The sequence below is a fragment of the Bufo gargarizans genome, unplaced genomic scaffold (genome assembly GCF_014858855.1).
Source record: "Bufo gargarizans isolate SCDJY-AF-19 unplaced genomic scaffold, ASM1485885v1 original_scaffold_1736_pilon, whole genome shotgun sequence".
NCBI lineage: Eukaryota > Metazoa > Chordata > Amphibia > Anura > Bufonidae > Bufo > Bufo gargarizans.
This window is the reverse complement of record NW_025334486.1, coordinates 83,972-96,611: the sequence shown is the minus strand read 5'-3', so window position 1 is coordinate 96,611 and position 12,640 is coordinate 83,972. Positions and strand designations below refer to the sequence as shown.

Here is a 12,640-nt window from a genome sequence, read left to right as displayed (position 1 = left end):
CTCATGACATCACCAAAGGTCCTTTAGAGTAGTAATCAGCTACTCCCAGAGCAACCCGCCATCTTCTGCTCCACTAACCCCGGCTGTGTGAAGAGAGGTAAGTGATCACTGAGGGAGGAGGACAGGGATACAGGGGCGTACAGAGGAGGACGGGGATACAGGGGCGTACAGAGGAGGAGGACTGGGATACAGGGGTGTACAGAGGAGGAGGACGACAGGATACAGGGGTGTACAGAGGAGGAGGACTGGGATACAGGGGTGTACAGAGGAGGAGGACGGGGATACAGGGGCGTACAGAGGAGGAGGACGGGGATACAGGGGCGTACAGAGGAGGACGGGGATACAGGGGCGTACAGAGGAGGAGGACTGGGATACAGGGGTGTACAGAGGAGGAGGACTGGGATACAGGGGCGTACAGAGGAGGACGGGGATACAGGGGTGTACAGAGGAGGAGGACGGGGATACAGGGGCGTACAGAGGAGGACGGGGATACAGGGGCATACAGAGGAGGAGGACTGGGATACAGGGGTGTACAGAGGAGGAGGACGACAGGATACAGGGGTGTACAGAGGAGGAGGATGACAGGATACAGGGGTGTACAGAGGAGGAGGAGGACGGGGATACAGGGGTGTACAGAGGAGGAGGACTGGGATACAGGGGTGTACAGAGGAGGAGGAGGACGACGGGGATACAGGGGTGTACAGAGGAGGAGGAGGAGGACGGGGATACAGGGGCGTACAGAGGAGGAGGACGGGGATACAGGGGCGTACAGAGGAGGAGGACGGGGATACAGGGGCGTACAGAGGAGGAGGACAGGGATACAGGGGCGTACAGAGGAGGAGGACAGGGATACAGGGGCGTACAGAGGAGGAGGACTGGGATACAGGGGCGTACAGAGGAGGAGGACAGGGATACAGGGGCGTACAGAGGAGGAGGAGGACGACAACAACAGGATACAGGGGTTTACAGAGGAGGAGGACGGGGATACAGGGGCGTACAGAGGAGGAGGACGGGGATACAGGGGCGTACAGAGGAGGAGGACTGGGATACAGGGGCGTACAGAGGAGGACGGGGATACAGGGGCGTACAGAGGAGGAGGACGGGGATACAGGGGCGTACAGAGGAGGAGGACTGGGATACAGGGGTGTACAGAGGAGGAGGACGACAGGATACAGGGGTGTACAGAGGAGGAGGACGGGGATACAGGGGCGTACAGAGGAGGACGGGGATACAGGGGCGTACAGAGGAGGACGGGGATACAGGGGCGTACAGAGGAGGAGGACTGGGATACAGGGGTGTACAGAGGAGGACGACAGGATACAGGGGTGTACAGAGGAGGAGGAGGACGACAACAACAGGATACAGGGGTGTACAGAGGAGGAGGACGGGGATACAGGGGCGTACAGAGGAGGAGGAGGACAGGCGTGCAGTGGGTAATCTGTGGTGCACAGAGGAGGAGGACGGGGATACAGGGGTGTACAGAGGAGGAGGAGGACAGGCGTGCAGTGGGTAATCTGTGGTGCTGTTTCAGATGGAGCCGGTTACCAGTCGCACCATCGCGCCGGCATTATCGGTACAGCCACGGGAGTACAAGCTTGTCATGCTGGGAGCTGGCGGTGTGGGGAAGAGCGGTGAGTTTTCCACCTGGCGCTCAGGATAGCTCGTGATTGGGCACTTTGATGAGGCAGATGGGTAATGCACACGTTTCTCTCCATAGCCATGACCATGCAGTTCATTAGCCATCGCTTTCCGGAGGATCACGACCCCACCATTGGTGAGTACCACCATCTACCGATCTGCTCCTGATTTTCAGTGCATTCCCCTTTTGTGTGACCCAGTTATTTCCTCCTTTAATTCCAGAGGACGCTTATAAAATCCGCATACGAATTGATGATGAGCCGGCCAACCTGGACATCCTGGATACGGCCGGACAGGTAGGGGCTGCGACATAAACCCAAGTCCATAATATAGAAGTGTTTGGAGTCTATATGAATATCATTCACAATTTATTGGATAAAAAGGACCCGATCGGTACATAAACACTAATATAAAAGAATTTTTCAATGTAACATCCACAGAACAGCAATACTTCTCACCCCCACGTATGATGGCTTCATGGCGCTAGGGTATGGTCCCGATCACCGTCCACCGTCCGTTTCTTTCATGTGTATTTCTTGTTGGTTAATGCACATGTAAAGAGTTCAACAAAACTTTAAAAGGCTTGATGTGCTCAATACTGTTAGGCCCCTTTCACACGGGCGAGTATTCCGCGCGGGTGCGATGCGTGAGGTGACCGCATTGCACCCGCACTGAATCCCGACCCATTCATTTCTATGGGGCTGTTCACATGAGCGGTGATTTTCACACATCACTTGTGCGTTGCGTGAAAATCGCAGCATGCTCTATTTTGTGCGTTTTTCACGTAACGCAGGCCCCATAGAAATGAATAGGGTTGGCTGAAAATCGCAAGCAAGTGCGGAAGCGGTGCTATTTTCACGCATGGTTGCTAGGAGACGATCGGGATGGGGACCCGACCATTATTTTCTTCCTTTATAATATGGTTCTAAGGGAAGATAATAGCATTCTGAATACATAATGCATAGTAAAATAGAGCTGGAAGGGTTAAAAAATAAATAAAAAATTAAACTCGCCTTAACCCACTTGATCGCGAAGCCCGGAATCTCTTCTGTGCTGTGTGGAGGAACAGGACCTGTGGTGACGTCACTCCGGTCATCACATGGTCTTTTACCATGGTGATGGACCATGTGATGACCGGAGTGACGTCACCACGGGTCCTGTTACTGCACACAGCTAAGATGAAGACAGAAGGAGATGCCGGGCTTCGCGATCAAGTGGATTAAGGCGAGTTAAATTTTTTTATTTATTTTTTAACCCTTCCAGCGCTATTGTACTATGCATTCTGTATTCAGAATGCTATTATTTTCCCTTTATAATCATGTTATAAGGGAAAATTATTCAATCTACAGAACACCGATTCCAAGCCCAAACTTCTGTGAAGAAGTTCGGGTTTGGGTACTAAACATGCGTGATTTTTCTCACGCGAGTGCAAAACGCATTACAATGTTTTGCACTCACGCGGAAAAATCGTGCATGTTCCCGCAACGATACACAATTGTTCCCCTTTCAAACCGTACTCGTGGTGAGAAGTTGTAGGCTGTATAATAGGCGTCCCCCATGTGGGCGCTCGATTCCTCTTGCTGTACTTGGAGCAGTTGGCGTGGGACTTAGACGACCGGCTTGTATGTTTCTCGTCTTGTCTCCTTCGCTCTCTGCTCCCGCGGCTGTCACTCGCGAGATGAGTGAGCGTGACTTCCTCGATCTCACCATCTTTCTTACAGCTGTGAATGTATAGTGGATATAGAATCTTTTAGTTAACCGCCTTAAAGTCCATATTCGTGCATGGCCATGCTTCTTAATGGAGATTCATTCAGCATGTGGACAAGTAAACCCCAGACGCATTTCGAGGTAAATCGCTACCTCTTCCTCAGTGGTTCCCCTCAAAAAACCAGCAGAAGCTGAATTAGATACCGACCCACTGGACACATAAAAGGGGCACTACATGCCGGAGGGTGGAAGTGGAAAAGGGTGGACCACAGAGAAGGGACATGGAGGACACTGCAGGAGGGTGGAAGCTGGAAAAGGAAGAGGGTGGACCACAGAGAAGGGACATGGCGGACACTGCAGGAGGGTGGAAGCTGGAGAAGGAAGAGGGTGGACCACAGAGAAGGGACATGGAGGACGCTGCAGGGTGGATGCTGGAATCAGGAGAGGGGAATCAGGGCCAGGAGCCAGAAGAGCACATTCTGAAGAACTGATGCTGATGGAGGCTCTGTGGTCCTTTCTGCTCTGCCATCAGATCTAGAGAAGTTGTAGTCTTGGTGATGGTCCCTCTCATCCGACCTGCAGTGTCCCCACCGCCCCAGGGTCTATTTGCTAATTTCCTTGTGTTTTCTGCAGGCAGAGTTCACAGCAATGAGGGACCAATACATGAGAGCTGGAGAAGGCTTTATCATCTGCTACTCCATCACTGACCGCCGCAGCTTTCATGAAGTGCGCGAATTCAAGCAGTTGATCTATCGCGTCAGGCGGACAGACGACACGCCGGTGGTCTTGGTGGGGAATAAGTCAGACCTTTCTCGCCTTCGCCAGGTAAATTCTAGGAGTAGATCCTACTGCCTGCAATTATTGTATATCGTATCGTATGTAGTGGTCTCCCCTCACACCCTCTTATTGCTAGGTCTCCAAGGAAGAGGGTAGCTCGTTAGCACGAGAGTTCAACTGTCCGTTTTTCGAGACATCTGCTGCGTTCCGTTACTACATTGACGATGTTTTCCATGCTCTGGTCCGTGAGATTCGCAGGAAGGAGAAGGAGGCGGCTCTGGTCAATGAACGCAAATGTAAACCCAAGTCATCTCTGTGGAAGAGACTGAAGTCCCCGTTTAGGAAAAAGAAGGAGTCAGTGACTTGACCGGACTTGGTGTTTGTGGGACTAGCACTCATCTGGGGAGATGCAGGCGGAGGCCCAGGCTTCTTACAACCTCTATGTAAATAGATAGCTGGGCATATACAGTATATATGAGAGGCCGCACCTGTCTCCCCTTCCTCAGCTGTGAATTACTAACCGCACATACTATAAGGCATGAGCCCATGTGGAGGGGACCTTGGACCCAACTTCATTACTAATATGTCCTCGACTGCTGCGCTGACCAGGAATGGAGCCGTCGAGGTCAAGACTGGAACTGACTGCATGACTGTTTTATGATCAGTGCACTTCACAAGGGCCCCCTCCTCCCAAATCTGACGTCACTGGTAAGAGGGGCACATACAGATCCTGCACACTGATGGAGGGGGTCCTGTCTGCTCCACAGGTGTTGTGTCCACACCTCTCCTTTTGCACAGTTTTTGTATGTTTTTCTAAACCTTATTAACAATTGTGTATAGTAAACCTGCTGCATCCTTACTGCCGCCTCCACGCGTCTCCTTGGCACTTACAGCTGGGTGAAGGTTTGATGGTGGCTGAGGTGAACAGGCTGCAGAATGGGTGAGGGAAGTCTGTGCTGTTCCCCTCTAAGCCTACAGACATCCCGACTATCCGTGACATGTTGCTGCTTGGTTCTGAGAATCCAGCCGGAAAGCACATCTTCTCTGCCGCCATCGTAGGTGAGCTGCGACAACCACACCTGAGGGCACCATGAAGGAGACAGAGCCATGACCTGTGGGATGGTATAATGCAGTAAGGGGGAACTTTTTTCTAGGGTTCCTGCAGATGCTTCTGTGCTGGTATTGTGTGGTCACCTGGGCAGATGGTAATACACCAGGATTGCCTGTGTCTTCTCTGTGGTCCCCCGGGCAGATGGTAACGCACGTGTCTTCTCTGTGGTCCCCCGGGCAGATGGTAACGCACCGGTATTGCATGTGTCTTCTCGGTGGTCCCCCGGGCAGGTTAACGCACCAGTATTGCATGTGTCTTCTCGGTGGTCCCCCGGGCACCAGTATTGCATGTGTAGTCTCAGTGGTCACCAAGGCGGAGGGTAATGCACCGGTATTGCATGTGTCTCCTCGGTGGTTCCCCGGGCAGATGGTAACGTGATGTTCTTGCATGTGTCTTCTCCATTATCACCAGGGCAGATGGTAATGCACGGGTATTGCATGTGTCTTCTCGTGGTCCCCCGGGCAGATGGTAATGCACCGCTATTGCATGCGTCTTCTCTGTGGACCCCCAGGCAAATGGTAACGCATCGGTCGGTATTGCATGTGTCTTCTCGTGGTTCCCCAGGCAGATGGTAACGTGACGTTCTTGCATGTGTCTTCTCGGTGGTCACCAGGGCAAAGGGTAATGCACCAGTATTGCATGCCTCTTCTCTGTGGACCCCCGGGCAAATGGTAACTCACCGGTATTGCATGTCTTCTCGGTGGTCCCCCGGGCAGATGGTAACGTGCCGTTCTTGCATGTGTCTTCTCGGTGGTCACCAGGGCAGAGGGTAATGCACCGGTATTGCATGGTTAGATGGGCGGGTGGCTTGTGGCTGGAGAAGAGCAAGGAAATCCTTGTCACTGAGCACACAACTTCAGATGGGGGGGGGGTGCAGTTCTCTGTGGAGGGGCGAATGTGCACCTCACACCAGCTATGGACCGTTGGCACATTGCTGCTCGGGACAGGGCCATGATAGGTTACTTTCCTGAAGGTGTTATTACTATCTATGAAGGTCATTTAAAGTGATCTGTCCCCAGCGCCCCCTATCTCTCTGCATAGATACACTGTGGGGCTTCACCTGATTAAAAGTGCTATTTTTCTTGGTCCCAGACCCCGTTCCTGAGTTATGCAAATTAGGTCTTTGGTGCAATGAGGACATCACCACTGCTTTTGTTGCACACAAGCTACACCCTTTTCTGTGGCCAGCCCCTCCCTCACTGCTATTGACCGCAGTATTTAAGGAGTTAAGTGGCCAGTATCTGAGTTGAAGGGAATCTGGGGAGAGTCGGGAGCTCATGAATATTCGGGGCTTATTATGAGCTGGAGCTGTTCATTACAAGATTTTGGTAAAATGGCTGGGGGCAACTAAAGACGGAGCATTCTGCCTGGGAGACCTGTCACTAGTGTCCGCTGGCCTTATTAAGGACTCCATAAAAGTGCTGACTTGTGCAGGAGATAGTAGACTGGGGACAACTGGGGGATTCCCCTGTGGGCCAGTCCGAGCCTGGGTGGGGGTCCTACACCCAGGTCCCCGCCGATCAGCTGGAAGACTCCTGTGAGCCCCACAGTCTTCTCCCTGATCACAGAGAACAGCGCCGTACATTGTATAGTGGCCGTGCTCGGTATAGCACTCAGCTCCATTCTCCTCTATAGGACTGTCCTCAGGATCAGTGTCTGATGTCTGGGGTCCTACACCCGGGACCCCCCCAATCAGCTGGAAGACTCCTGTGAGCCCCACAGTCTTCTCCCTGATCACTGAGCACAGCGCCGTACATTGTATAGTGGCCGTGCTCGGTATAGCACTCAGCTCCATTCTCCTCTATAGGACTGTCCTCAGGATCGGTCATCAGTATCTGATGGGTGGGGGTCCTACACCCGGGGCCCCCCGATCAGCTGTGTGAGAAGACTCCTGTGAGCCCCGCAGTCTTCTCTCTGATCACCGAGCACAGCGCCGTACATTGTATAGTGGCCGTGCTCGGTATAGCACTCAGCTCCATTCTCCTCTATGGGACTGTCCTCAGGATCGGTCATCAGTATCTGATGGGTGGGGGTCCTACACCCGGGACCCCCCAATCAGCTGTGTGAGGAGACTCCTGTGACCCCCGCAGTCTTCTCTCTGATCACCGAGCACAGCGCCGTACATTGTATAGTGGCCGTGCTCGGTATAGCACTCAGCTCCATTCTCCTCTATGGGACTGTCCTCAGGATCGGTCATCAGTATGTGATGGGTGGTGGTCCTACACCCAGGACCCTCCGATCAGCTGTTTGAGCCCCGTGGTCTTCTACCTGATCACAGCGCCGTACATTGTATAGTGGCCGTGCTCGGTATCGCACTCAGCTCCATTCCAGGCTATCACTGATTCCCATCAGGAAAGAAGAGGCCATACACCAAATGAGGAGGCCCAGAGCAGCCCTCAGCATGCCCTGACCGCTCCGCTATATGTGGATACTCCCACCGCTATATATACACATGTAGACCCACTCATGATACTGATCTTTAATGGTCTAGTCCTAACACAATATACGGTATATCACATCACTACAACGCAGTATATACACCTACATGTGACATCACTACAACGCAGTATATACACCTACATGTGACATCACTACAACGCAGTATATACACCTACACGTGACATCACTACAACCCTGTATATACACCCACATGTGACATCACTACAACCCCGTATATACACCCACATGTGACATCACTACAACCCCGTATATACACCCACATGTGACATCACTACAACCCCGTATATACACCCACATGTGACATCACTACAACCCCGTATATACACCCACATGTGACATCACTACAACCCCGTATATACACCCACATGTGACATCACTACAACCCCGTATATACACCTACATGTGACATCACTACAACCCCGTATATACACCTACATGTGACATCACTACACCCAGCATACACATATATACACAGTCATGGGATTCAGCCAGTTCCCTCAGGTTCTCCAGATCCAGTTGCTAAAATTACAGCGGCAGCTGGAGAGGAGCGCTTCCAGTCCATAGTTGGGGTGGTATGTGTGTAGTGTGTTTATGGTGTAGTTATGCATGTCAAAAACACAGAAATATAGTGGCAAATCTGGGGGAGCTGCTCAACCCCTAACACTGTAGCGTGTTTTTCATTGGGGGAGCAGCCCCACCGCATGTGGACCGCAGCAAACGACTATCCCCAGCAAAAAATATTTTGCATACGGTGGAGGATGTCGGCGCGGTCCACATGCACCACAAAGGCATCCTACACAAAACGGAGCATTGTGCGAATGAAAATATAATCATAAACCACAGAAAAAATGCACCAAACGGATATGCCACTGACTATACTGGCTATTCATAAATGCAGATATTAAAAGCTGAGACTTTTGCCAATATATTCCTGTCAGGAAGATATCGGAGCCCACATGCACCACGTCACGGCTCTCAGCATGGCAAGGGGTCCTACCACTACGCTACCTATGGTGTGAACAAGGTCTGAAGGTGATGTAATCCAGCTCACAGCCAAGCTTCCACACAACCGCCTAGCAGGACAACTAGTGCAATGTGAACAAAGCCAGACTGTGAGCCACACCCATATCAGACCATGTGATGGAGGCTACCAGGTGCAAAGGAGAGTGTTTAAATGCCAGGTAAAGGCACATACACGTGGTGCATGTGGGCTCCGATATCTTCCTGACAGGAATATATTGGCAAAAGTCTCAGCTTTTAATATCTGCATTTATGACTAGCCAGCATAGTCAGTGGTATATCCGTTTGGTGCATTTTTTCTGTGATTTTTGTAGTTATGTATGTGTATCATGTATGTGGTGTATTTGCGTGTGTTGCATATATATGTGGATTACGTATATGTAAACATGTGTCGTGAGTAGGGAACCTGTTGTTAAAATTTGAATCCCAGCCCTGTATATACATCTATTTCCTCTTCATCCATAGAGATCACAGTAGGGTTACTCTGACGCCCAGACTCCACCCTAGGCCCACCCACCTAGCCTAATAACTGAAGAATTAGCATAATTAATTACAGGTGCTGCTCTCAGGGCTCACCCGTGTCTCAGCTTGGCCTCACCCTGCAGGGGCAGGCTCTGCCTTTCCATTTATCTGGATCATGCCTGGAGTAGATATTTGCTCTGTTCCTCACCTTGGATTTTGTGCTTGATATCAGGACTATTGTACATCGTGGATGTTCCTGGTGTCTGCTGGTACCAGGTCTGTACTAATCCTTCAGTGTATGGTGCATCGTGGATGTCCCTCGTGTCTGTACTAGGCCTTCAGTGTATGGTGCATCGTGGATGGCCCTCATGTCTGGACTAGGCCTTCAGTATATGGTGCATCGTGGATGGCCCTCATGTCTGTACTAAGCCTTCAGTGTATGGTGCATCGTGGATGGCCCTCGTGTCTGTACTAGGCCTTCAGTGTATGGTGCATCGTGGATGGCCCTCGTGTCTGTACTAAGCCTTCAGTGTATGGTGCATCGTGGATGGCCCTCGTGTCTGTACTAATCCTTCAGTGTATGGTGCATCGTGGATGTCCCTCGTGTCTGTACTAGGCCTTCAGTGTATGGTGCATCGTGGATGGCCCTCATGTCTGGACTAGGCCTTCAGTATATGGTGCATCGTGGATGGCCCTCATGTCTGTACTAATCCTTCAGTGTATGGTGCATCGTGGATGGCCCTCGTGTCTGTACTAGGCCTTCAGTGTATGGTGCATCGTGGATGGCCCTCGTGTCTGTACTAGGCCTTCAGTGTATGGTGCATCGTGGATGGCCCTCGTGTCTGTACTAAGCCTTCAGTGTATGGTGCATCGTGGATGGCCCTCGTGTCTGTACTAGGCCTTCAGTGTATGGTGCATCGTGGATGGCCCTCGTGTCTGTACTAAGCCTTCAGTGTATGGTGCATCGTGGATAGCCCTCGTGTCTGTACTAGGCCTTCAGTGTATGGTGCATCGTGGATGGCCCTCATGTCTGGACTAGGCCTTCAGTATATGGTGCATCGTGGATGGCCCTCATGTCTGTACTAATCCTTCAGTGTATGGTGCATCGTGGATGGCCCTCGTGTCTGTACTAGGCCTTCAGTGTATGGTGCATCGTGGATGTCCCTCATGTCTGTACTAAGCCTTCAGTGTATGGTGCATCGTGGATGTTCCTGGTGTCTGTACTAAGCCTTCAGTGTATGGTGCATCGTGGATGGCCCTCATGTCTGTACTAATCCTTCAGTGTATGGTGCATCGTGGATGTTCCTCGTGTCTGTACTAGGCCTTCAGTGTATGGTGCATCGTGGATGTTCCTCGTGTCTGTACTAAGCCTTCAGTGTATGGTGCATCGTGGATGTTCTTCATGTCTGTACTAAGCCTTCAGTGTATGGTGCATCGTGGATGGCCCTCATGTCTGTACTAAGCCTTCAGTGTATGGTGCATCGTGGATGTCCCTCATGTCTGTACTAAGCCTTCAGTGTATGGTGCATCGTGGATGGCCCTCATGTCTGTACTAAGCCTTCAGTGTATGGTGCATCGTGGATGTTCCTCGTGTCTGTACTAAGCCTTCAGTGTATGGTGCATCGTGGATGGCCCTCGTGTCTGTACTAAGCCTTTAGTGTATGGTGCATCGTGTCTGTACTAGGCCTTCAGTGTATGGTGCATCGTGGCTGTTCTTCATGTCTGTACTAAGCCTTCAGTGTATGGTGCATCGTGTCTGTACTAGGCCTTCAGTGTATGGTGCATCGTGGCTGTTCTTCATGTCTGTACTAAGCCTTCAGTGTATGGTGCATCGTGGATGGCCCTCGTGTCTGTACTAGGCCTTCAGTGTATGGTGCATCGTGGATGTTCCTCGTGTCTGTACTAAGCCTTCAGTGTATGGTGCATCGTGGATGTCCCTCGTGTCTGTACTAAGCCTTCAGTGTATGGTGCATCGTGGATGTCCCTCATGTCTGTACTAAGCCTTCAGTGTATGATGCATCGTGGATGGCCCTCATGTCTGTACTAAGCCTTCAGTGTATGGTGCATCGTGGATGTTCCTCGTGTCTGTACTAAGCCTTCAGTGTATGGTGCATCGTGGATGGCCCTCGTGTCTGTACTAAGCCTTCAGTGTATGGTGCATCGTGTCTGTACTAGGCCTTCAGTGTATGGTGCATCGTGGCTGTTCTTCATGTCTGTACTACGCCTTCAGTGTATGGTGCATCGTGGCTGTTCTTCATGTCTGTACTAAGCCTTCAGTGTATGGTGCATCGTGGCTGTTCTTCATGTCTGTACTAAGCCTTCAGTGTATGGTGCATCGTGGATGTCCCTCATGTCTGTACTAAGCCTTCAGTGTATGGTGCATCGTGGATGTCCCTCATGTCTGTAGTAAGCCTTCAGTGTATGGTGCATCGTGGATGGCCCTCGTGTCTGTACTAAGCCTTCAGTGTATGGTGCATCGTGGATGGCCCTCGTGTCTGTACTAAGCCTTCAGTGTATGGTGCATCGTGGATGGCCCTCGTGTCTGTACTAAGCCTTCAGTGTATGGTGCATCGTGGATGGCCCTCGAGTCTGTACTAAGCCTTCAGTGTATGGTGCATCGTGGATGGCCCTCGTGTCTGTACTAAGCCTTCAGTGTATGGTGCATCGTGTCTGTACTAGGCCTTCAGTGTATGGTGCATCGTGGCTGTTCTTCATGTCTGTACTAAGCCTTCAGTGTATGGTGCATCGTGGCTGTTCTTCATGTCTGTACTAAGCCTTCAGTGTATGGTGCATCGTGGCTGTTCTTCATGTCTGTACTAAGCCTTCAGTGTATGGTGCATCGTGGATGTCCCTCATGTCTGTACTAAGCCTTCAGTGTATGGTGCATCGTGGATGTCCCTCATGTCTGTAGTAAGCCTTCAGTGTATGGTGCATCGTGGATGGCCCTCGTGTCTGTACTAAGCCTTCAGTGTATGGTGCATCGTGGATGGCCCTCGTGTCTGTACTAAGCCTTCAGTGTATGGTGCATCGTGGATGGCCCTCGTGTCTGTACTAAGCCTTCAGTGTATGGTGCATCGTGGATGGCCCTCGTGTCTGTACTAAGCCTTCAGTGTATGGTGCATCGTGGATGGCCCTCGTGTCTGTACTAAGCCTTCAGTGTATGGTGCATCGTGGATGGCCCTCGTGTCTGTACTAAGCCTTCAGTGTATGGTGCATCGTGGATGGCCCTCGTGTCTGTACTAAGCCTTCAGTGTATGGTGCATCGTGGATGTTCCTCGTGTCTGTACTAAGCCTTCAGTGTATGGTGCATCGTGGATGGCCCTCGTGTCTGTACTAAGCCTTCAGTGTATGGTGCATCGTGGATGTTCCTCGTGTCTGTACTAAGCCTTCAGTGTATGGTGCATCGTGGCTGTTCTTCGTGTCTGTACTAAGCCTTCAGTGTATGGTGCATCGTGGATGGCCCTC

The 12,640-nt window shown here is 51.4% G+C and overlaps 1 protein-coding gene across 1 annotated transcript; it reads left to right on the top strand.

The window, feature by feature from the left end:
• Positions 1–4,981, top strand: RIT1 (Ras like without CAAX 1). Its single transcript, XM_044274401.1, has 6 exons — positions 1–97; positions 1,532–1,631; positions 1,718–1,774; positions 1,861–1,934; positions 3,979–4,170; positions 4,259–4,981. Exons 2-6 carry the CDS (start codon positions 1,532–1,534, stop codon positions 4,487–4,489), a joined length of 654 nt encoding a protein of 217 aa, XP_044130336.1. The 5' UTR covers positions 1–97; the 3' UTR covers positions 4,490–4,981.
• The last annotated feature ends 7,659 nt before the right edge of the window (positions 4,982–12,640 follow it).

Excerpts from the sequence above, each read along its gene's own strand:
- RIT1 (XM_044274401.1), top strand. The coding sequence starts at position 1,532 with ATGGAGCCGGTTACCAGTCGCACCATCGCGCCGGCATTATCGGTACAG. Across the intron at positions 1,632-1,717 it reads TGGCGGTGTGGGGAAGAGCG|CCATGACCATGCAGTTCATT; the intron begins GTGAGTTTTCCA and ends TTCTCTCCATAG. Across the intron at positions 4,171-4,258 it reads ACCTTTCTCGCCTTCGCCAG|GTCTCCAAGGAAGAGGGTAG; the intron begins GTAAATTCTAGG and ends TCTTATTGCTAG.